Genomic DNA, 24,391 nt, shown 5'->3' with positions numbered 1-24,391 from the left:
TAATAATTTATATTGTCTAAATATAATATTTAGATTGTCTAAATATATATAGTAAAAATTTTATTATAATAATTGATATGTATATTAAATAAAAAGTGAGAAATGGGTAAATAAATAAGACATGAATCAAGATTTAATACTTGCTTTATTTTGATGTACAGTGCTTACGTCAATGTGCAAAACCCGACCTTGCAACAAAACAGTCCGTATGTTTCCTGTTTAACAAATACACGTGTCAGTCCTTCAAAACCTAACACTTAGGCCTTGTAGAAGTAATCTTTCCGACACCAGTGGCCTGGATAGCCCGGTTTTGATGTTGCCGTGACCGTCTCTGAAAGCGGACACCAGAGACTGCGCTGGATGCTAGCACAGTGGGCTCTCCCTCCGGCTCCTGAGAGCCAGTGAAGCATAGGGACAGCACAGGGCCCTGCTGGGCCTTCTTGGCAGGGTGTGTTTGCCCTGGCCTCAGCCTCAAAGCTGCATGGCCCATGAATAACGACCTCCGTGAGGGTGTGTTCAGAGAGCGTGCTGCCAATCGGGATGACACCTGCGGCGAGCCTGCCCCCGGCACAGAACGGTCAAGCTTGCCGGACTCCGCAAGTTGAAAGGCGTGCTTAGACACGTCTGGAGCTGGGTTTAAGGTCAGCTGCTGCACTCCCATCTTCATCCAGCGTTTAGGCAGGGGCTTTGGTTTCTCCGTGGCAGATTCGTTTTGTTTAGCGGGAAGACGTCGCCTTGAAGCGATGGGTACGTTCGTATGTTTACAACGGGCTGGGTGGGGCCGTTTGATACGAGATCCCTCAACAAGGAGGTTGACCCCTACATATTGCGGAACCTCGACAACAGCCTGCAGAGAAAGAGAGAGAAGCATCAGCATTTAAGGACCTAGAGGAAGCAGACAACTTATGGCATATACACGGTACGTGTTGTAGCCAATCACCTGCTTGTATATGAGCTGAAAGGCTCCTGTGTCAGCACCTCGGTCCAGCCGGTGGTCCAGCACAACACGCAAGGTGTCCTCCTGCACAGCTGCACACAGCCTGGCAGTCACAGGCGTGGACGCCGCCATGGTCGGGCTGGCATTGATCTCAATCAGCCAGGGGCGCAGGTCCTGCCCCAACATGAAATCAGCCCCGTACAGTTCAAAGCTCCCACGTCTGGTTTCCACCAGGTCCTGTGCGGTCTGTAGTGCATGAATTATGGCTTTCTTCATACCCGGGACTATCACGTTTGCCCACTGGGCCTCCTGGCCCTGGCTGGCAAGGAAAGTGCAAAATTGCTCGCACGACCACATGTTGTCCTTGGGAACCAGAGGGTGGCGCTGTTGAGAAGGCTGGAAGTGCTTTTGGATGGAGTTGTTGCACAGGTGAACTGAACTGTATGGCAGAGAGAGAATGAGATCAACGTAGTGTTGTTGTCAATACCAGCAGCTTCTACTCAGAGTGGTGGGCTCAATCATGACGAAATGCCACTCATGCCATTCATTAAGCATTTTGATAATGTTACTGCTAAACTAAATGTCTATGTACTCACTGTCTGATAAACCTCTGTATCAACCTCATGTAACCATAAAAATATTACTAGCCAAATGTCCAGGTAAATTCTGCTCACATGTCTCTTTGAGCTCATACCTGTCCAGTGTGTCCACTGAGTAGGGCTGTGTGGAGAAGCGCAGGTAGCACTTCCTGTAGAACCACACAGTGAGAGGATTCCAGTCAGTCACCAGGAACCACTGTCGCAAGTCGAACTTGGTTCCGTGGACCAGATAGGGCCGTTCTATGTACTTCTGCACCACCCACTTGCTGTCCTTAATCAGTGTGGGATCACTGTCCACCAACCTCAGTATCCCCTCCAGCCGATTAATGCACACGATACCTGGGAACACACGTTCACGGCAGACGCTCAAGCGATGTCACCGTCTCTGATCAAGACGATTACTCTGCTGCTGTCATCCAAGTTGCACGTCATACGATTTCAACACAAACCGATGAAAGGTCCGTTTATGTGGTTGTTACGCAATTTATGGCGCTATGCATTCCAGTGTGTTAGGATCTATGGCACGTTTGATGTGATCTGTTTGCTCTGTCTCTTCTCCAGATGCACACGCTGCACAGAGCCTCACCCCTTCCACGAGACTTTGCTCCGGGTTTGATGATCCAGATGTTGTGCACGCCGTCTGTGTCCAGCTGTGGACTGACCTTGCGCAGCCTATGCAGCACGGCCTGACAGCTTTGCAGGTGACGAACACTGTCCTCTATCTGTGCTCCATGGCTGACACAGAGGGACAGGGACATATAGACCATTATCAATAAACAATATCAAAAAAAAAAAACAATCTGTAGAACATAGGCCATCTTTAAAAGAGCAGTTATGGAGTTCTCAAGGAACCAGTCAGTCCATGTTTTTGCTGTGTTCCACACAAACAAACACACACACACACACACACACACACACACACACACACACACACACACACACACACACACACACACAGAATTTTAGGTAATTTCCGCAAGGTATAATATGATCTGGAGAAAGACACGAGCATTAGCCCAAATATGTCCGTGGTTTTTGCCTACTGTAACATGAACATAGTGTGAGTCTGGAGTCTGTGATTTTTATTTCATGGGCACTTTATGGGAAGATGACTCGAGCCACGTAAACACTATATGAGTGACTATGCTGGAAATGCTGAGAAATTATGTGCAGCAGTGCTGTTTGGTACCATGACGGCTGTGTGCTCCTGCATGAGCTATGATGTAGAAGCCAGTGAAAGAATGACTCCAAAAGAAATGACATGACATGCTATAAGATTTACCATAATACCAGTTGGATGTTGAATGGATGGCAATGAAGAAAAATGCTTTTCATCAACATACTGGATTTATACAATTTGTCTACATGGGCTAGGCAGACACTGCCGACCTACCCTGGATTAGCTGGGTGGAGTTGGAGCAGAGTGTAAATTTGATTAAACCTATTGGTCAAGATATGAATCAAATAATGCAATACAACATTATTGATAAAAACACAGTGGTGTAAGACCATATTATCATACACCAAAGAGAATATGGAGCTTACTGGACAGCCAGGTAGTAGTTATGAAGAAACTCTGACCACTGCTGGTCACTAAGTGTGGGTGTTGAATCCAAGGAGATGTCTAGATCACTGTGGTCAAAACTGTCCAAATAGTCCTGGCACACCTCTATTGCACTGTGAACCATTCTGGACGGGACCACTGACGGGGCCTGACGCTTACAGACTTTCTTCTGATCTGCAGGGAGACATGTGACGAATATGTGACATATATAACTGTGTACACAGCACACTGTTCCACAAACGCCTTTTTTCTAATGCTAGGAACTTTGACACAAACAATAGACAGACAACTCTGACACATAAGGAAGTACACAATAGATATTATACCACAGGAACAGCTAAATATTATTTAGACTATAAATAACGGATTATGAAAAGCCTCTAGCCATGTGTCTGAACAATCAGAAGATAATGTTGCTGTGATATTGTGAGCCTCGCATGGACAAGATTGGTCAGAAAATAATTTTGCTCTACCCTCACCTATTGCCCTGTAGCTTCTCTCCACCACATACTGAAGGAAGCTGGTACACGCTGTCCTTCTGAAGTCCTCTATACAAAATGCATAGAGTAATAATCCGAATAAAACCCCCAAAAATCAAAGAGACATTGTGACAGCAAATATGTTGGAAACTGTATACAGTATATGGTACAATGGCATAATTTACAATCTGTTTTATGACATATAAGCAAAGCCCTAAACAAACAGTTTAACTGTGTAATGAGTCATAATGGGAGGAATAGAGAATTCACCAATAAAGGCATTCTTCTCATCCTCAGCCCCAAGTCTGTAGCATCGTGGGAAAAATGTGTCTGGGTCAGCTGAATCAAACCAGTGCAGATTCCTCAGGTTCACACATAATCCAACCTAAAGGAGTTGAGGGGAACAGAAGAAGACAGCATTCAGAGGACACTGAAAACTCCTCTTGAGTGGATTTCAGTTCAAATCAATACCATTGAATTGTCATTTCCTAATGCAAACTGGGAAATTCCTACAAGAAATAGGAGCTGCATTGAAAAACAATAAATATTACACAACACCAAACCTAACCGGTCAGACCTTTGTCGTGAAAGTTCCAGCCTTTGCATAATGATTGGTCATCTGCTCTTTCCTAAGACTGCGGTTATCGATGGAATCCCTCCGTGTTGTCCAATATAAATACGTCATCTCATTTCTGACCATTCGACACTGAAGAAAAACAAACGATGGACAAACAAGGACAAACAATAAAAAAAAATAATGGCATTGAACATAGATATGATAAACTCTCAAAAAAGCAAAAAGTGCTATTATTCTGAAGCAGATTAAGCATATGGTTTTGAACAAATAAAAGGAATGACTTACATTGCAAACAAACTCACATACACATACATAGATACACATGGACACTAACTACTTATCGTCTTACCATTAGGTCATAAATGTCATTTGGGTCTTCTTTCTGTTCTTCCTCTGTGAAGAAAGAAAATATTTACACAGAGTGCAGAATGAGAAATGAAGCTTTGACAAATTATGATCACTGACTTTAGAGCAAAATAAATGGTTGATTTCATACATTTGAGCTCTTCAATTTGAGTTTATAAGGACTCATTTTGCAAATATATCGGCTGTGCCATCACCATTATCATCATCGTCATCATCATCGCTGCTTTCATCCACATCATTCCCATCATCCTCCTCCTGACTACGCCGTCGAACCAAACGATGGCTGGACTGCGGCAGACGTCGTTCGAGCCATCCTCTGGCTCTCAGCGCCGCACGCACCACAGGGTATGGACCCTGGACGGAGAAGATCTTACGCATCTGAAAGGATGAAAGGGCGTGTAAGAAGAAGAGGAAGAGACTGACAGGTTTAGTCCTGAAAGCACGAAGCGGAAGTTCACTTGCTCCATTCACCTTAATGGCCTTCTCCACCAGAGCCTTGGCTGTGTGCAGCCGCTCTGGGTTGATGGCGTGGGGGTTGAGGAGACCCCGCCGAACCCTTCCCTCTGGAGCTGACAACAACAGAACGGACTTCATACTCTTCTCCATCTGAGTCTTGTTTAAAACAGGCAATGTGTGTCATCTCCACATATGTTCAGAGGGGTTCTGTCTTCTGTCCCGGGTTTCTGCTGCCTACATGGTGAGTGTAAGGAGGAAGGACTTTGCCCTTCTGACTCCTAGCTCTGCTCTTTAACCACTCTATGACTCCAAACAAAAAGTGTTCCGAAACACGGAGCGTAGACAAGGAACACGGACATGATGACCAAGGGATGGGATACAGTCAAACCACATTAACAAATATTTAGTGACACACCATCTCTTGGTAAGCCCACAAAGGCTTGGGTAATGTTAAACCACTGTAAACCTATAGACTACGAGGTGGCAAAACTAATGGATGGTCAATAATAAGAGATGTGCCAAGAACACATGAACTCTGCAAGCCCTAGTTAAGCTGGTAACTCAATTCCAATTCCAGTTGAGTTCCTCACAAGATGAAAAAAAAAATCTCATGCAGCTTTAATGTTCTAATCCTTTAGATCTCACACCTTTAGTCCACTGCCATGCTCGGGTGTGACTGCTATTAATTATTCAAGACATCCCTCACTCACCACTGTCTGAGCTCAACACAGGGCATTTCTCAACCCCCACGTCCCCTCCGTCCCTCTGGCCAGGTTGAACAGCCCTGCTCAGTTTTGGAACATCCATGTAGCCTCTGGTCCTCAGTGGATCACAGGACTGCAGAACAGAACTCGGTCATATCCAGTCTCACCCAGAATCTCTTAGCTTATTGATAACAGAATCTTATGGTCCAATTTGCCTGCCACTGTGCGCGCTAAGCAAACGACCTGTAATACGGATAAACAAGAATAACAATGATTTACCACTACTGGAAATAGTAATCATTGTGATTAAAATGGAAGAACTTGTGTCTCCGTAAACAGGTGTGCTAGAAGCGCATTAGACAACGAAGACAATTTGGCTGGAGACAGTTTGGCTACTGGTCACCACTCACCTTGCAGGTCCGAGAAAAGGCTATGTTACATCTCCGTGGGCAAGGCAGTAGTCAGGACAGGATATTGTTTGCACAATAAGCAGGATACCTGTTTTAAAACCTCCAGAACCAATCTCTATATAATCCCTATTCTTAATTCCTATAATCTTGAATAATACTCATTAAAGAATTGTTGAACTAATGTATAAAACAATATAAGTGCCTTTGTTAAGTATTTACCAGTAAAGTGGTCCGAAACGGTGGTTTAATCGCTACACTGTGACTACACTGTTCTGGAAGGGCCCCGTGCCAAAAATGTCACACCCCAAATCACTGGCCCTTCACGTCAGGGGGGTATTGATTATTTCTCCAAATGATTTCTTCGGTCTCCAACGTCCCTCATCCTCCCGGCTGTATAATGTTTTATAACGACGAGGTACGAATAATGAAACAGAAGGGTAAACGAATACTACAGCAACACTATTCGCGCAGCTATCAACATATCTTTTACACAGCGGGCCTCCAGCGCTGCACATGCGCAAAACACATTCACTCGCGAAGTCACGTATTTATCTAGTCTCCATAACAACAGTACAAAAAATTGTAAATATGTTGTAGCACTCCAGTTACCTAAATACAGCTACTGGTAACTGTTCAGTTTTCTTTTGTGAGTATTTGACCAATAAATGAGCCTCTGACCAATAAAATTATTAGTTTAATACGGACAACAAACAAAAACTGCCTCTCGGTAGATAGTGCAAATACGTTTTACAAATGATATATATTCCAAAGCTGATGGGAAATAATGTAACTTTTTCATACGTTAAACAACTTTATTTTCCTCACCAACAATTGCAATACTACTCATCTCCATTAGATGTCGCCCACCACCAATCTTTACGAACTTGTTAAACCATTCAGATACAGTACATCCAGTTAACTTTAGATCTAGTAATATTTTTTAGTATATTTTGAGTATTAAATTGGCTACCCTTGTAATGTTGTGTATGGTTTATAAATTATAAACTCACAATCCAACGTTACAGGAAAAACGTATTTGTCAAAATTTCTGCTGCTTTCCAAGACAAGAATCCATGTATCAGGAAGAGTAAAAACATATAGACGAACCAGACCTAGATTGCAGCATTCCATATTAGGATTTATCCAGACATTTATAGCCATTCCTAGGGGACACATGTATTTGCTGAGATAGACCTGTAGAATATTCTCCCTCCATCCAACAAATAAACAACATCAACTCTGGTGGACCACTGGCTATTGAGGATAGTGTATTGCACAACCGTATTGCACGACAGCTATGGTAATTACAGTAGTGAGGACTGAATGCAGTACAGATACAACAGAGGCTCACAAGTGTCAGGGATTGAAATATGCCTGAAATGCGAGAAAACGACAGGACTTAATTCTAAATTTCTAAGACGAGAATGGGAGGAGTGAAGGAGGTGAAAATATAATTAAAAACTGATAGTCATTGGTAGAAATGTTCTTATATTTTACAAAAACATAACACAAATTATTGGGGCAGAGAGAATATTCGCATCAAAGTAACTAATTATTAGTGCTGAATTTAATTCCACAGACAGACTTATGCTTGACATATATTACTTTTGAATATCTAAACCAAATAGTAGCTGAATGTTGTCTGATCCAGTGCTGCCCCTTTCAGGATGATGGTACCACATTAGAGGTGTTGTTGACTCTGTTACTTGTGAGTATGTTGGTTCTGCTCCCTTTGTTGCAGAGCTCTTATTGCAGAGCTGTTTCCACACACCCTCATGTTCACATCATAATCATCTCAGGTTTCATCACACTCCTTGTAGCCAGTGGCTATGGAGCTATCCTAATGAATAACGTTTGTGCTGGGGGTGGGGCCTCAAGCCCCTCAGAGGTCATGGACAGTGGACTTTAATGGAGGATTTATGGGACCTTTATGGGAAGAAGTTTGAAGAGCTGAACAGGACCACACTTCATGTGAAGTACGAGGCATCTGTGGTTCAATGACCTTGCTGATGGAGAGCTGCTAAACAGTAGCAGCTAAGGTGCTAAGCAGTAAAATTGAATGGAATAGAACTGTTGCTGAATTTTTGTATTTTTTTGGGCTATGTGGGCAAGCATGTCTGTCCAGCACATAATGGATGTGTGGTATGTAGCTGCCCTTATATGTATGTGTAGATGTGAATCTGAAACAAATGGGTATGGATATGTAATGATGTGGCTGTGTGTTGGACCTTTGTCTGAGAGCGTCAGAGAAACAACTGTGTTTCTCAGGCTTTCCTCCTACTCCACCTCCGTCCCTGCATTCCAGGGAAAGAGAAGGAGAGACAGAGAGAGAGAGAGAGAGAGAGAGAGAGAGAGAGAGCACTTTGTGCCCTGTAGGCCACGCCCCATATCTCTTAATCACAGAGTTCTATTGTTTATGATGGAACGTTTCAACAATTGCGGTGTCATAATTTGTCATTCCCAGCGCTGACCGGGGGGGGGGGGGGAACGGACCTGATACTTTGTATATGTGTGTGTATTGCATGCAAATGAAAATACAAGTACACACAGATTTATTTAAGCAATGAAGATAGTTTACTGGTTTCTACTTCTGCCTTTGTGCTCTCAGGTTAAGGAGATTCACACACTTCTGTGAAGCAGGAGTCTTGTTCCCTCTTCTTGTTCTGTCTTTGTTTTGAATCACAGGAGTCCTGAATAACCCACCCACACGGTCATTGTAGGCCACGCCCTTTAACCCTCTCATCATTGGCTGTTATTTGAATGTGATTTACATATTATTTGACTGGCAGTTGAAGGATTTTTTTTTGTGCTTCCCAGTTAATTTGATGGGGTATGCAAATCTCACGTTCTCTTTTTTTCAGGGTGGGGGCATTTATGCTTCAATTCTTGCTCCAGGTGGGGAGGATGGGGTTTCACTTACAATTACAATAACAATAGTTGTTGCATTGTTGGGGAGTGTATGTATATGTGTATATATGTGTATATGTGTATATGTGTGTATATATGTGTGTATATATGTATGTATAAAGTGACCATAAACCTGCAGCTGTTGATTCTTAAAGTAGGTTTACTCCATCACTCTTAGATGTAGCTTTGCCTAAGCAAATCAATTCTAAGTTATAAAGTACATTCTAATCAAAGCGTTGTTATATACATTTCCATAATTACCTTGATCATTTCATAATATTCTTTATTTATCCTTTAAGTACCAAGTCCACCTTGCTTTGCACTAAGGTTTCCATAGCAACTGAAACGAACTCCAAATTCAGCTAATAAGACAATTGGGATAGGTGTTTGGGGACAGCATGGTGGCTCAGTGGTGAGACGTGTGCGTGTGTGTGTGTGTGTGATTACTTGCATGTACAAATGCTCTACAATGGATTGTCTGATTGGCTCCGCCCCTGGGCTGCTGGGATAGGCTCCAGTGGCTCTGCGACCCCAAACTGCATTAAATGCTTTAGAAGATGAATGAATGAAAGGACAGGTGTCTCTTCTCAATAGATTTTTTTTTGTTTCTTTTATTTGTATTAAGTGCATTGAGATCCAATCCATTCATCTCCATCTTAGGATAATGTGCTTCTCTATCACACTCACAAGCACGCTCTCCTTTAAACACCTCCGCCCTATCACATTCCAGTCATATCACAGTGTGTGTCTGTGAGCGCCAGCATACGGCTAGTAGAAGTTGACCAGCCACCGTTTCCAACGCACAACTGCAGTGTGTTAGTGTCACCAAATTAATGAGGCCCAGATAAAGGAAACTGTTTATTCGCGTTCAGGTGGTTCTACCTTGTTGACCTCTTCACCCCGCAGGTGATTTGACCTGCTCGATGCTCGTCACAGCAAAGATCGGCATCACGAGAGCAGGACAGGGTCGCAGCTCCTCCTCTGTGTTTACTGGAATATATGCTTTCGTAGACCTTCAGAGGATTGCCAGATTATTGATGTGTACTTGGAAAGCACGAGTGGATGAATGGACAGTGGAAGACAAGAACGTTCTGTGGTCATCAGGGTAAAGAGTGAAGGAGGCCTCCTCTCTCATGAAGTCCCCTACTCAAACCGCAGCTTCCTGGAAAGGGACGCCTGGTGGTGCCGCTGATGCTCACATGCTGTGAGGGCCGGGAGCTCAGGAACTTGGAGACAATCTCCTCTCGCCTGGTTATTATCATCTGAATCATTATCATCAGTTATGTGTTCCCTCCTCTGCCACCCACAGAGAGAAGGATGGAGCGAGAGAGGGGAAAGGGGGAGGGTGGGGGGGAGGCATGACAGAAGCGTTCTAAATTTAGTGTGCTTTTTTCCTTCTTGTCCTTATAAAGCACTGTGGTGGAATCAAAGTGTGTGTGTGTGTGTGTGTGTGTGTGTGTGTGTGTGTGTGTGGAGTATCCCTAGCGTCCCTGCTCCCAGTCATAGGGAAAGCAGTCGCTGTCTATTTCAACATTGATAAAAAAAAATAAATAAATAAAATGTGGAAGCTATTGCTGGCAAGTAACAGACTAAGAGCAGAGTTTGAGAGAACAAAAAGAGTGTGAGAGAAAGGATGTGTGTGTGTGTGTGTGTGTGTGTGTGTGTGTGTGTGTGTGTGTGTGTGAAAGAGAGAGAGAGAGAGAGAGAGAGAGAGAGAGAGAGAGAGAGAGTGTGTGTGTGGTGTGAGAGAGATGAAGTTCTAGTGGTGCAAAAAAGATCAGGTCTGTCTGCTCAGAGGGGTTTTACAGTAACACTGCAACATGGCTTCCTTCAGGGGATTCCTTTGTTCTCAGTGTTTAGACAATGTTGTCGTGTTTGATATTTAAGTCGTAGCGCGGTGGTGTTGTTCCTGATCTTTGTCAGAGACAAAACCAACCGTAATCATTTATTACAAAATAACTTACGATGTCCATTTCATAAGATTCCATTTGTTCAAGCATTCAGGAACAGATGTCACATTTCAGATTAAGATGTTTTTAGGTGATAAAGAAGTGAAGATAAAGTAAGCTCAGGCTGTGACTTTGCAGTCAAGCAGGTCTAAAACTCCTCCGTTTAGTAAAACACTATTGTTCACACAAGTGTAGGTTCTTCTACTCACTTTAACATACACATATTCACACTCACCTGACACATGTCCTCACACATGCTGCTATTATTCTCTTTAACCTCACACTCACCCTCACACATGCACCCCTCCGTCTCTCTGAATGACCCTACACGTCAGAGCCGCCCCATTCAAATGCTCTTTAGGACATTTCCAGATGATAGGGAGCGTCAGGGGGACATTGACGCAGCTGTTTCTGAATTACAGAAATGACAGCAAAGCCGTCCTCGTCTCTACACCTGTTGCCGTGTCCTCACATTTCATCCTGTCTCACACACACACCAGATTTATACAGAGATACATACACACTACAAAATCATGCAATAGGACACAAGAATATCAAATGATCAAAAAGTATTTTATTCTACTTCCTTGTGTATGTATGCGAGATGGAGGGAGGGAGGAAGCAAAGAGCGAGAGAGAGAGAGAGAGAGAGAGAGAGAGAGAATGAGGATTTAACAGCTGTGATGGACAACTGCTCCTTTATGATCACAAGGATTGACTTGTGGCAGCAGGTGTGTGTGTTCAGGGGTGCACCCAGTTGGTATTGTCCTTACAACGGCACACGCTGAACAGATGTGAAACAGAAACCACCACCCACCACAGGCACACATGTACACACAACATATACACACAATGCATACAATACACAATATTTAAAGAGACTGATATAGACATTTATATAGACAACAGCTCCGTTGAAACAATGAACTGAGCGGGAGACCCTCATTTCTAAGAAATCACTTTGAAAGTCACTTTGACTTTTCTTATCACACAAGCTTGCTGTGGTATTAAGTCCACAAAACAATCACCCCCACGACGACTTTCTGTTTTAATGGTGCTAAGGTCTGAGCTCTTTAGTGAGATAACTGCTCTAATGTTGTTGTTATTGATTTAGGGATGTGTTCAGCTGTGCAGGTGTGTGTGTGTGTGTGTGTGTGTGTCTGGGTCTCTGGAAGGGGGGGGGGGGGGGGTCATGTGGACGGAGGAAGGGGATGTCCCAGGGCTAAACGCATGCTGACCACAGATAAGCGCACCGGGCAGAAAGTCAAGAACTCACCCACGTAACCCACCCACCCCCCCGCCCAAAAACACACCAAAAAACCTGATGAAACACGTAGCTATTGAAAATGCGTGTGTGTGAGAGAGAACGAGAATACTTTCACCCGCAGAATGGCTTTCAACAGTTTTTATACTAGCCTAAATTTCCATCTGTTATTGTTGACATCTATTATGCCCTGCACTGAATGAAACCTCTTCTTCTGGTGCAGGAAGTTATTTACCTCAAATGGAAGTGTGTGGGTTGTCATCTAGTCTGAATGCAAATGGTACACCACGGACAAAACAGACTCAAAACATCTCCTCTGTCTCCCTGATTACGGATTTAGATATTGGAATATTTAGTGGGTGTGTACATATGAACAGTGCGAAATGTGGTGGGATTTTCACCCTGCCCATCTCATGTTTTTAGACTAGGTTCATGTTTTTGGAACGCTCGGCATTTGGAATCAAAGCTATGTTTAAGTTGTTCTGCATTATATTAGGCATCAGATTAGGTATGCCCTACGTTACCGAGGGAAACAAACATATAAAGTTACAGACAGTGACAGGAAGCACCCCCTCATATCTATTGGAGGACCATGTTTAACTTTGCCTCTGATTACTACATGATAAGGCATGCATACAGAATTTGAAATGAACAACCTTCTACAGGCCTTTAAAATATTCGTCATTCATTAGTCATGCTCTCATTTGTCCTGTTCCAATATTCAGACCCAATTCCTGAGAAGGAGAGAGAGAAGATGCACACGAAAGGGTGCAAAGTGTGAAAGGTAAGAAAAGGTTTTTGTGCAAGCTACGATACAACCAGACAGAGTGCATCTCCGTGCCACCCCTCACCACCCAGTACGGTCGGAGCCCCAGGATGTCCGCTTTATCTCGGTGAGACGGCCCCCGATTGCAGGCAGACACAGAAAACACAGCAGGACGGGACGACGGGTGCTGCCATCTTTAAGTGCTTCACTAAATATAGAGGCTGCTCTATCTGACATGACACCGTGCTGAAGTTCTCTGACAATAGCCAGACTCCGACATCCCTGTGTGCTCCACAGCAGTATCTAATCTGAACTGGACACGGCCGCACTACAGTTAAATTAAGGAACGTAAGACCTAATTGGTGTGGGATCTGATAATCTTAGAAACTATGCATGACCCCACAATTCAAGCATAATGCACAAATAATCCTTACGGACGGGAAGTAGCACAATGCTCCTAGAGTCAACGCTTAACCTGGTGATATTCTGAAAATGAAGGCTGCGTGTGTGATGAGAGACCCAATGTTTCGATACATTAAGATGTATATTAGGGTGTGCGGCACAACAGGAAGCCTTAAACGTTGCTTAGGTTTGAAATATGACAACTTGATCGAGCAGACAGGGCTAAGAGAGTTGTGTGTGTGAGTGACTCAGCGTAAGGGTCTCCTCTCAGTTAACGTGACCTTGTTTGTCAAGCCGGCACGTCCCTCACCTCCCCCCTCCTGTAAGTCTGCGAGAGCTACGAGGGTGGGGGGGGGTTAATGAATGAGGAAAGGAGGAAAAAAACTGTAGAAATAAAACAGGAAGATTTCAATAAAATAAAATCAGTGTTGATTCACTGAAACCTTTGGAGGAAAGACTAGGGAGAAGAAATCTTAGATGTTAGGAGTGGGTGGAGAAAAAAGAGATGAGAACATGAACATCATGAGAAAGAGAGGAAGACAAGAAGAGGCGCGAACAGCACTTCTGACGGCCAAGACTGAAGCAACACTATGAAACTAAGAGCACAGTGCACAAAGTGCAGCCCTGATGCACTCCGCATGCATGCCCGTGTGATCAGACTCTACCCAGCAGAACAACAGGTTGGCATGTTCCACAGCTTTGTGATCAGACTCAACCCAGTGACGGACCAGGCCAGCGGGTTTGTTCCACAGCTTTGTGATCAGACTCAACCCAGTGACGGACCAGGCCAGCGGGTTTGTTCCACAGCTTTGTGATCAGACTCAGCGTAGTGGTAGAACAGGTTGTGCGATTGTTCCAGAGCTCGGTGATCAACACGAGCTTGCACAGAGCACCCGCAGCTCACCACTGTTTATTTAAGCTCGAACCGTGACTCCACCAAAGCAATTCTGCATAAGTCGATGTATGTATGTCATCTCTGCTGCACATCCAGACGCTACCTCAAGATTATCCAGAAAAACCTGAGATGCATATACAGTAGAACCAAAGGGGAGGAATTTCACCCTCACCTGAACCCCCCCAACCCGGGCACCAACAACGGTTTGTCATACTTAAAGTAGATCTAGATTAACTAGACAGATCTGTAATGACAAACAGTAACAAACAGGTCGGAAAATGTCTTCATAAGGGAAGTTGAAGCAGGAATTTGTGAAGCATAAATGTTTTCTGGCATTCTAGCACAGACTAACAACAACCACTATGAAAATATTCAAGTGCTGTTTATACATGCTACGCTGGCCCCTCCCCGACTAGAGCTGGTGGTGGCCGGGCTTCCCAGCAGAGGTACTTGAGCGAGGTAGACAACACAGTGGACCGTAGCCTGTTGCAGACTGATAACCAACAGGGCCCCTTCATCGTGGCCCACAAGCAAACACCACACACTCCACAAGCACTCAAAGCCTGGCAATATGAGAAAGTCACATGTGAGGACACGGTCTCTACTGCACACGGTCCCCATTCCGACCCGACATACAGCCCCTCGTGCGTCATTCGTTACATACGACAGGGAGGCTGTTCAACGATAAGTACATACACAGCGGTCCTATCAGAAATGGCAACATGGTTAACCATTCGAATTTACCATTCAATAGGCAGGCCCGTCTCAAACACACACAATACCGCCTTTCCAGAATTAAACGAGCCCGAGATGGTCCAGGTCCTCTCAGCAGAGACAGGGGTCTCTCTTCTACATTTACATATACAGCCACAAGGGCAACAACCACCAGTGAAGGAGACAGATTTAAAGTATTGTGATTGTATTTGCTACATTTATAAACAACCAAGAATATTTGGCTCGTGAGAAATACCAGTATTTTTATAAAAGAAAATGACAGAATATTAAATGTTCAACTATTAGTAGTTGCAGGTTGCTTTAAGACTGCTTCACTCACAGACTACAAGGAAGAATGATCAATTCTGCTTAACACAAAGAAACCAGATGGGCACAAATTCAAGAATAAAAAACCCCAATTTTTTTTAGTATAAATTCTTTATTTTACCTCCAAGACTTTTCTTGGTATGGCTTCATTGCAGATATTGAAATGACGTGACTTTAAAAATGCTTCATAGAGCAATTTTGTGACAGCAGGTGCAGGCTGTGACAAGAGACTACAAAAAAAAAAAAACAATATAACAATTAAATACAAATAAATCAGTTTGAGGTGTAGACCAATATTACAAGGAAATTTTTCAAATGTCTTAAAAAGGGGAAAAGAGAAGGAGAAAATGCTATAAACTATTTACACATTCTCCTGTGGCAACCACAAGCCTGGCATGTTGCATTGCGCCTATATCCGGCTTGCTGAAATTTCTAGAGGGGGGAGGGGGAAAGAAAAGAAAAGAAAAAAGTACCACAGATCACTTAAATATCTTAACATAAATACTGCAAAACGAACTTAACTGTGGCGACACTTGCTGTACATAGCGAATGTCAGCTTAAACAAAGACATTCAATGATCTTAGTTTTAACAGTTATACACAACATATGTACTATAGGCATCAGTGTCAGCTACCATACCTGTTAATAAAAAAATCTACTGCTTAATGGATCATGTTTATTTGCACCCAGGCGTAATTTCAGCTGGACGCAGCATTCAACACATCTGAACAGGATGCCGGTCTTTAGATCAGCTTTCTTCAAGGTATTTAGTCACATCCATGAGCACAGATTGAAACCTGACCAAAATCTGATCTTCAATTAGCACCCTTACTCTTAAATACCACGCACCCCAGACTCAACTGTTCTGGCAACCACAGACCAGGTTTTTCATGTAGACGCAGGTGGCAGCGTGTTCACAGTTTACCCTGCAGACAAATCTAAAAATTATACAAATCTAATGGGAGATTCTAGTTTTAAGGCCTCTTCGTTATAAAAACGGTGTCCCTGGGGGCTTTCGGGAGTCTCTGTTGAGAAGTTCCCTTTTCTGTCCGACAGCTCAGACAGAACACCTTGGATGAAAGTTGGGGTGACGTTTTAATGTATGAGCGTTTGTGTCCTGACCCTCAAACTTGGAGATTCCATCCTACAAAACCTTCTCCCTAGTGTTCTAAAGCAGCAATGCCACATTAAATCTTCTACAGAGTCCCCATGCCGAGCGGCCTCTCTCACCTTCTCCGATTTGCACCCACTGCATAACATCCAGGGACCTTCCTCTTGACTGATATATATGTGAGCACATTAAGCACAAGTACTGACAAAGAAAAATATTAATACAATAAAGCTTATGGTAACATGAATAATAGTAACATTAACAATATTTTTTGAAGGATCTTGAAAGAAGAGAAAAATATATATATATGGCATCAGTGCTTCTGGAAGCCCTTTGAAGCCACTGCACAGTTTGACTGTTTCTGGACCCCAGTGAAGTCCACAGCTGGAGTGAACCCTGATGGTACAGTGCAATAGTTTGTCCAGAGACGACCTGCTGCTCACTGCATGCGCTCAGGCTGCAGGTGCTGTTGGGGAGGGTACTGGATGAAGGTGGGCGTGGCCAGGGTCTGATGCACGGCGGCCGAGGCGGGGCTGGAGGCGGGGCCCCCGGTGGGGCTGGCGGCCGTGTAGCTGTAGCCCACGAAGCCTGGGGAGGAGGCGTAGGGGTAGTGCTCGAAGGCCGCGGAGGCGTACTGAGCGTAGGCCGCGCTGTAGTCCACGTACTGGGAGCTGATGGATGTGGCTACCTGAGAGGGGAGCACCAGGCTGGGCTGGACGAAGGCCTGCGGGTAGACGTAGTGCTGGGCCAGCCTGCACACAGGGACAGGACGGTTAACACACACACACGCGCACTCCACACCATTTGGCAGACCTGGATCACATGACAACTCTTAGCAATCTGCATCCTATTAGCCTTATTGATGAAAACATTTATAGTGCCACATCGATATAGCATTTGGAGATAAAGAAAACCCGTCAGCAAGCAAATATTTAACCCAAGTCCTATACCAAAAAAGACGAGCGGAAGCTTGTTATGCAGGTTTATGGGGCAGACACCCCCCACCCTCTCTTACCCCCCTCCCTCAACAGTAAGGTGTGTGCAGTGTAAACTCGACAACTTGATGAGCTACAGGCAGAACTGGGCCGTCAGCAAGACAGGCTACAGACAGACACTTCTGGAAGATTCTCACCCACAAGTGTTTTAACAGCTGCTACTTTTCTCATTCAGAGAGGGTTAGAATTCGAACACTCGCTTGCTCACACACACACGCTAGTCACCAATGCTAGCACGTTTTTATTTCCATCTATAAAATGGTGGAAAAGGTAATTGCATGCACATCTTTAGCTCTACAAGAAAGGCAATTAACAGAATTGAGCAGAGGGCTTTCGTCCATATATCCCCAGTTAACACTGTTAATGTCTGAAGGCACATGTTCACATGGGAGGAGTACAAAACACACCCCACACCACACATGCATGCGCACACACACCCCTCTCTCCCCACAGAATGGGCACGTTTGTGGACACGGCTCCTGTAGTAGGCATGGTGGTTGTGGAGGAGAAAGAGAAAAAGAGAGAAAGAGGAGATATCCAGCTGTTGCTTTGAGAGATCTTGGAAACAGAGTGACTTCCCCAGAGAAATGACAACAAATGTCACTGGGGGCCCTGTTCATCAGAAGCTGAAACGCAGTGTGGTCCACTCCCATGCCCATTATCTCTGTGAATTTGCTTTAAAACATGGCCACCATGTAACTGAGATAGAGGTTGGATGCTGTATGAAATAAAAGGAGAGTATGACTGGGAGATTTAAACATGTCAGCATATGGAGACCTCAAGACAACACTAGTGCATTAACACGTGAGAAACCGAGGACTCTCAAAATGGGTTTGTGTGTGCGCACGTGTGTAAGGTGAAAGACCGTACACACCTCAGTTCAGCAGAGCAAAGGATGTGTGGGTGGGAAACATGTGCAAAACATTCAGCAACACCCCACCCGCAACCTTCACCCCAACACACACGAATTAAACTCAACACTGCAAACCAAACACCATGCAAAATTCACATTTCTGCGTAAGCATAACACCCCCCCTCCCCAAGTCGGTTACAGTACACGGCACAGCACTCTCAACTCGTTGCTGGCACCTGGGAAGTGGGGGCGGAGCCTGCGGGACCCCTCAGGACCTTCAGAGTCCCCATGGAAACCTGGGGCTCGATTGTCTTCTTCCCCCCAATGATGCACTCCATCAACTACGTGACCAACATGGACGGAAGAGTGGAGGTTAACAGAGAACTACATCTCACACACAACGAGACCCATGGCAGGAAAAAAAGCTCCGCTACACACACACAGTTCTGGTAGGGGTTGTGGACTGGCCACACTAGCCTTTGAGTGTCATGTCCCAAATAAAAGCATTTGGCTGCTCAGTTGGCAGAGACCAGACAGCGGTCAAGAACGAGTTTGACACACACACACACACACCTTTGTCATATATTCACACCAATTTCTTACACAACAGAGCAATAATTATTTGATGGAGGTCATGTCAGCCTTTTCTAATGCTTCATTGTGATGTAGCATTTGCACACACAAACATTAGAACACTCGAACAGCTATTTCTGTTACCTCAACCGTAGTCATACGCAACAGTCACAACTGAACAACTATGAGAAAGTTTTTATTTTTTAATTATGCCACATTCAGACAAAAGCTGAATTTTGCATAATGTAGACCCAAACAAAGAGTGTCCAGTGCTACCTCTGTTTAACATGAAAGCGTTTTTAGCAGACAAACAGAAAATGGACAGAAGGCCACATGATAAGAATCAAAATGGTATCACTTAAGCTCTAAATCTCCAAGTTAATAGCTCTTCACATGACAACGAGGCATTCAGACCGTTGCCAATCCTGGCCCACACTCCAGTGTTAGCCAATGACCTCACACACAAACAATATACTGTGTGTGAAGTGACTGCTTGGAATATTGTACTTCATAACACACAACTAAAGCAACTGCAATCTCCACGGCACAGCAAGTAAATTTATACCACCCTTTTAACAAGCAAGATGTGAAACAAGATGTTCAAGATTTATCGGTTTCATCTTGCGTTTTCTCATTTTGGCAAAGATGGAAAAAGACCCACAAGCCACTAGCAACCCCCCCCCCCCCCCAACCCCACACACACGCACACAACCATTAAAAAAACTGAAAAAAACTGACACGCAGGCAGTGGGACACAGAAAGCACAGCCTTTATATAGGCAGACTGAGGAACTTTGAGATGGAGTGACATTTCGTGTAGACAGCAGCTCTAGCATACCCTGCAATACAGGAAGCCCCGAGCTACACTACTCTAAACCAGACCCATGTCTGTCTCTCTCTACCACATCTAAACTTCCCGTTTCTCTATTCACCATCCCCTTGATTCATTGTCTCCAGAGCTCCAAATTAACCACCAACCTAAATTCTACCAGTTCGGAAAATGTCCCATGTTACCATGAAGAAACCGAATAAGGGACAAACAAGGAAATAACGTTTTTTTTATACGACTGGAGTCAGTTAGATAATTAGAAACTGGCTTAAATCTAAGTGCGTGTGTGGCTGTCAGTTCCAAGGCTGTTAAGACACCTGACCTCCGGGATGTGGAAGACTTTGCTGTACAGCTCAATGTCAGCAATTGCCTGACTGAGCAGTTTGAGTTAGAATATTGGTAGTGGGGTCATGAAGGTCAACCCCCATTGTCCCGCCCCCTCCCCTCCCCCTGTGTATAAAGAGTCTGTTAAAGCAGTAGACACCATGGCAGTCTCTCTGAATTCTTTGTCAATCTGCTTCTATGCAGCTAAAGACAATGAGCTCCATGGGGGAAAGCAACAGGTGTTCGTTCCAACTCCTGTCTGACTGCGTGTTGGGGGTTGGGTAAACGTGTATGAAGGGTATAATTGAGGAAATACAAGCCAACACCTGTCATACTGACAGAAACACATGTTCCCCCTCTACACGACTCCACCTTGTTACCACAGCAACGTACTTGTCCACTGAGAGCATTCTAGGACCACCTCATATCAACACATCCAGAGTTGGATTTTTGATGAAAGCCAGTGGAAAGAAAACATACCTGCCAATAACTACAGCAATACAATACTTGTATTTACAGGGAACAAATATTACAAAAGAAACATGGTGTCTTGAGAATTACAATTTAAGGCTAAAGAACATTCTCTGCTGATCTATCCAAGCTTTGACCACAAGCAAATAAGAAACTAGAGTATGACCTCATACCTGACTTCTTATCAGAGTTGGGCCTCACATTTTTCAACCTGAATCCCAAGTCTGTGAATGCTGCACTGGTTGTTGTGTATACAATATTTACTAACTATAAATGTACAAGTAGAATTTGAGGTTTACACAGCAATGAGGGGGCGGGCCGATTCTGCCGATCTCAAACACTAGCAGAGTACTCCCTTAACCACCCAGAGGTGGTTCCTGTAAGCCCACTAACCTCCCCCACTACCGTGTATGCCTGAGTGCCCTCACAGACCACTGCAGGAAGAACAAATAACATTATCGAGTAGGAGAAATCCAAAACAAACCGGTTTGTTGCTTAATCTGACGATATCTACCTGGTTTGTTCGGTTTTCTCTTTGCCCATAATCATTATTTGAATACAAGGTCTATTACACTTACCCATACTGCCTTTGGATAAGTGCTGGGTGGAGGGGCTGCACACCAAGAGATATGCCTATAAAAGTACATAAACGTTAAGCATGTTACGTTAAGCATGTAATGCATAATGTAACATTTAAATTTAGTCTATTACAGTGTTCACAAAATGTCAAAATGGAAAAAAAAGCCTCAGTTATGGCTACAGGTTGAATTTTAACGGTGTAACATTGCAAAGACAAGATAAAAGGTGTGTGGGTGTGTGTGAGGGTTTAGAGGTCCTGCTCACCGCTCTGAAGGCTGCGTGGCTTCGCTCCGAGGTAGGCCAGGTTGACGTTGGCCTTCCGGCCATCGATGATGGGGTTGGGGTCTTTACAGGCTCGTTCTGCGGCTAGTCTGTCCGTCATGGTCACCTAGATGCAGGACAGACTGCTGTTAGTGTCTACAAAACCCACCTGGGCTGCCTTAACCAGTCAATGCCAGAGTGGCTTTTGGGAACTGCAACGGGGGTGTTTCCTTCTGAGATGTACTAAAAACACTCAAAACATGACCCAACAGTCCAAAACGGAGACCAGAGAACAACAATACACTAACTCATTAATCATTAGACACAGAGTCAACAACTGTTCATGCTTTAAATGTAATTCAATTAAAATTAATTAAATTAGTGGAGACAATGCATACATTATGCAAATGAAACCCCCTCCCCCCAAACAGGACTGCCAGGAATCCTAAGCTTTCTTGGGAAACAAGTTCTTGAATGGATAATGTGATCACCTCACACTCCACAGGTAGATACCCTGATCTCCCTGATCCTGTCAGACCTGAAGCACCACACACACAGCCAAGAACAGCCGTTAGAGCACAGACCTGCACTACTGCCCTGACTCACCGCTCGTCACCATGACAGTTTACATACTCCATCGTCTACATCAACCCATGTTAGGCCTGAATATCAGCTTCTGATGGAGAAGTCACATAGTTTTTTGACTATGTGTCCCAGAATGCCCAGTTTGTGTGTGTCCTTTAAAGACCTCCTGTCACTCCACCGGGTGCTACGTCTTCTGGCTAATCACTCCCTATGTGCTCCGCAACCAAATCTCTGGGTTCACATTGTGCAGTAGCCTGTGTGGAGTCTTTAAAAAAAAAGACAGTTTGGGTTATTTTAAACGAGTTCCTCATCATTGGGTTCCCTGGGGAAGTTCTACAAGTCTGTAAATGTGTGTGTGTGTGTGCGCGGTGGTTGGGGGGGGGGGTGATAAACTACTCCCGTGTAAGATCACATGACAGACCGTTTAAACATTCTGAAGACAGAAATCTCAAATTACAACGCAAACAGAAGAAAAACACGAAAATCTATTTTGGAGGCGGGCTAATAAAAGACACAGAAGACGACGGAATAAGATATAAAGGACAGAAGAAGAAACACTGCAAGGATCTCCTGAGGCAGCACAGACCCGTAAACCGGCGATCACTCCATCTTAGGCAAAAATGAGCTGCCACTCGGCCGTTAAGACCCTGTAAACATCACTTAAGCGGAGTGCTCCCGGACACCAGGACGGTGGGGTGAAGAGCAGCAGCCAGGGAGGACAGTGGTGTCCTCACCATATAAAGTCCTGACACCACACACACACACACACACACACACACACACACACACACACACGTGCTGGAGCCGCTCCAAGAACCCACTAGGGCAAAAGGCCCGTTCCCAATCTGTAACGTTCATCTCACGACAGCTTTAAAGTTGACGAACCAGTAGAGAAAGTCAAGATTTAATCTTTAACCTTAAACCCCACTATTGTATCCCTGAACACACCAGACACGACCGATCCGGTCTTAAACGCGTTGTGCGCGCTTTTACGCACTTGCGCATTTCACGCACCAACAAATGATTTAGAAGTTGGTAATGTTAGAAATTATGCTCTTGGGGGCCTGTAGTGCAAGAAACGGTACAGATCGACCTGTTCGACAGCAGTGTTACTTACGAATCCGTATCCTCTGGATTTGCCCGTCTGTCTGTCCGTTATAACCACCGCCTCGTCTATATCGCCGTACGCCTCGAAGTATTTCCTCAAGGAAGCGTCGTTAGTATGATAGGGTAACCCCCCCACGAAGATCTTAGTGAAGGTCGTGTCTTTCTGGACCCCTGTTGGATGCATGGCTTCCAGCGTGCCGTTCATAAACTGATGTAAAAGCATTGGCTGCCTCAACGCAAACTGTGACAAAACCTAAAAAAAAGCCAAACGATTAACCTGATGTTTAAAATGATCCTGGCATGTAAAGAATCAAAGACCCAAATCGGGCTGTTCCAGCTACAAGAAGACTCTAGACTCTAAAACGTATTTTTTATCCAATACAAAGCATTGCCATGTTACTGAACGCACTCCACAGTACGCCGTTTCCACGCGCAGCGGCAGCGCCAAACTACCTCCCACTTACTTTCTTCCGGGACACCCATATTTATACCTTCTGCCCGAGACCACGCCCCTTACACACAGTAGCCAATAGCGTGCGGCTCTTTTTAGAAACTATCCGAAAACTTTATTGTGACGCGCGCGGAGCTCCTCCCACATAACCGCCCAGTAAAACTTGCACCTGCTTTTGTCCTCGTACTAAACAAAGAAAAACGGCGAGTCCGCTCTAGAAAACGTGCGCTCAGCGATCATCTCCACCATCGGATACATAACAGAATAAAAGTGCTTGTGGTGTAGCGAATGACAAGGAAATGGCTTCAGAGTTCTGATCAATTAACGGTGTCATTTTTTATATCAGTGGTGCTTCAATTATTGCAAAAGTTAAAGTAAAACACGTACGTCTTTCTTCGAGTTTATAACCACGCACCGAAGCGAATCTGGGTAATCTGAACAGATTAGACCGAAATTATTGGTTACTATGTCGTATATTCAACGAGCCAAATTCGCTTTCTTGTCAAATCAAGTCACAAATTTGATTTTGTGGGACAAAGATACTATTGAAAACTATTTACAAAGGCGTCACAAAAGATTCACTAGGAGCGGTTTGTCTGCCCCGGTGGTTCCGACAGCCCATTCGGCCGCTGTAAGTCTTTTTAAATGCAAATAATCCAGCAGGAGTGTGAATGAAGTCGCACCTACTACCATCAAAGACGAGCTCAGTGGGCTTAAAGGCCTCACATCCGTCCGCTCGGACGACCTATACAACTGTTACACGCTGTTGATCTTGAAAACATTAAAATTAATGCACACACACAATAGATACCCAATAGGAAACGCACATGGGCATAACTTCTTAAGGTTAAGATATGTAAAATAAGAACTGAACTACATATCCCACATTGCACTAGGCCTCTTGGTCCTCGGCTCCTTTCACATAAAATGTATGGTCG

At 44.3% G+C, this 24,391-nt stretch overlaps 2 protein-coding genes across 7 annotated transcripts; both read right to left on the bottom strand.

Moving 5' to 3' along the window:
* Nucleotides 1-158: 158 nt before the first annotated feature.
* Nucleotides 159-8,977, bottom strand: LOC143521463 (tubulin monoglycylase TTLL3-like). 6 transcript variants are annotated; one of them, XM_077014356.1, is made up of 15 exons: nucleotides 6,312-8,976; nucleotides 6,093-6,192; nucleotides 5,689-5,815; nucleotides 4,994-5,091; nucleotides 4,717-4,900; nucleotides 4,506-4,549; nucleotides 4,157-4,285; nucleotides 3,850-3,964; nucleotides 3,580-3,648; nucleotides 3,082-3,274; nucleotides 2,930-2,977; nucleotides 2,123-2,271; nucleotides 1,632-1,875; nucleotides 941-1,376; nucleotides 159-847 (listed from the first exon to the last, which is right to left on the bottom strand). In XM_077014356.1, exons 3-15 carry the CDS (start codon nucleotides 5,783-5,785, stop codon nucleotides 251-253), a joined length of 2,403 nt encoding a protein of 800 aa, XP_076870471.1. In that variant the 5' UTR covers nucleotides 5,786-5,815; nucleotides 6,093-6,192; nucleotides 6,312-8,976; the 3' UTR covers nucleotides 159-250. The 6 variants fall into 6 exon arrangements, with proteins under 6 accessions (XP_076870471.1, XP_076870472.1, XP_076870473.1 ...); XM_077014357.1 differs by having other exon boundaries at nucleotides 6,093-6,123; XM_077014358.1 differs by lacking the exon at nucleotides 6,093-6,192 and having other exon boundaries at nucleotides 6,312-8,977.
* A 6,430-nt stretch (nucleotides 8,978-15,407) lies between these two features.
* LOC143521462 (RNA-binding protein 38-like) lies at nucleotides 15,408-23,454 on the bottom strand. Its single transcript, XM_077014354.1, has 5 exons — nucleotides 23,412-23,454; nucleotides 23,013-23,255; nucleotides 21,314-21,437; nucleotides 21,049-21,103; nucleotides 15,408-17,178 (listed from the first exon to the last, which is right to left on the bottom strand). Exons 2-5 carry the CDS (start codon nucleotides 23,223-23,225, stop codon nucleotides 16,866-16,868), a joined length of 705 nt encoding a protein of 234 aa, XP_076870469.1. The 5' UTR covers nucleotides 23,226-23,255; nucleotides 23,412-23,454; the 3' UTR covers nucleotides 15,408-16,865.
* Between the last annotated feature and the right edge of the window lie 937 nt (nucleotides 23,455-24,391).

This window comes from Brachyhypopomus gauderio, chromosome 8 (assembly GCF_052324685.1).
Source record: "Brachyhypopomus gauderio isolate BG-103 chromosome 8, BGAUD_0.2, whole genome shotgun sequence".
In the NCBI taxonomy this organism is placed as follows: domain Eukaryota; kingdom Metazoa; phylum Chordata; class Actinopteri; order Gymnotiformes; family Hypopomidae; genus Brachyhypopomus; species Brachyhypopomus gauderio.
Note: the sequence above shows the minus strand (reverse complement) of the source record. Positions and strands in the feature narration are given on the sequence as shown.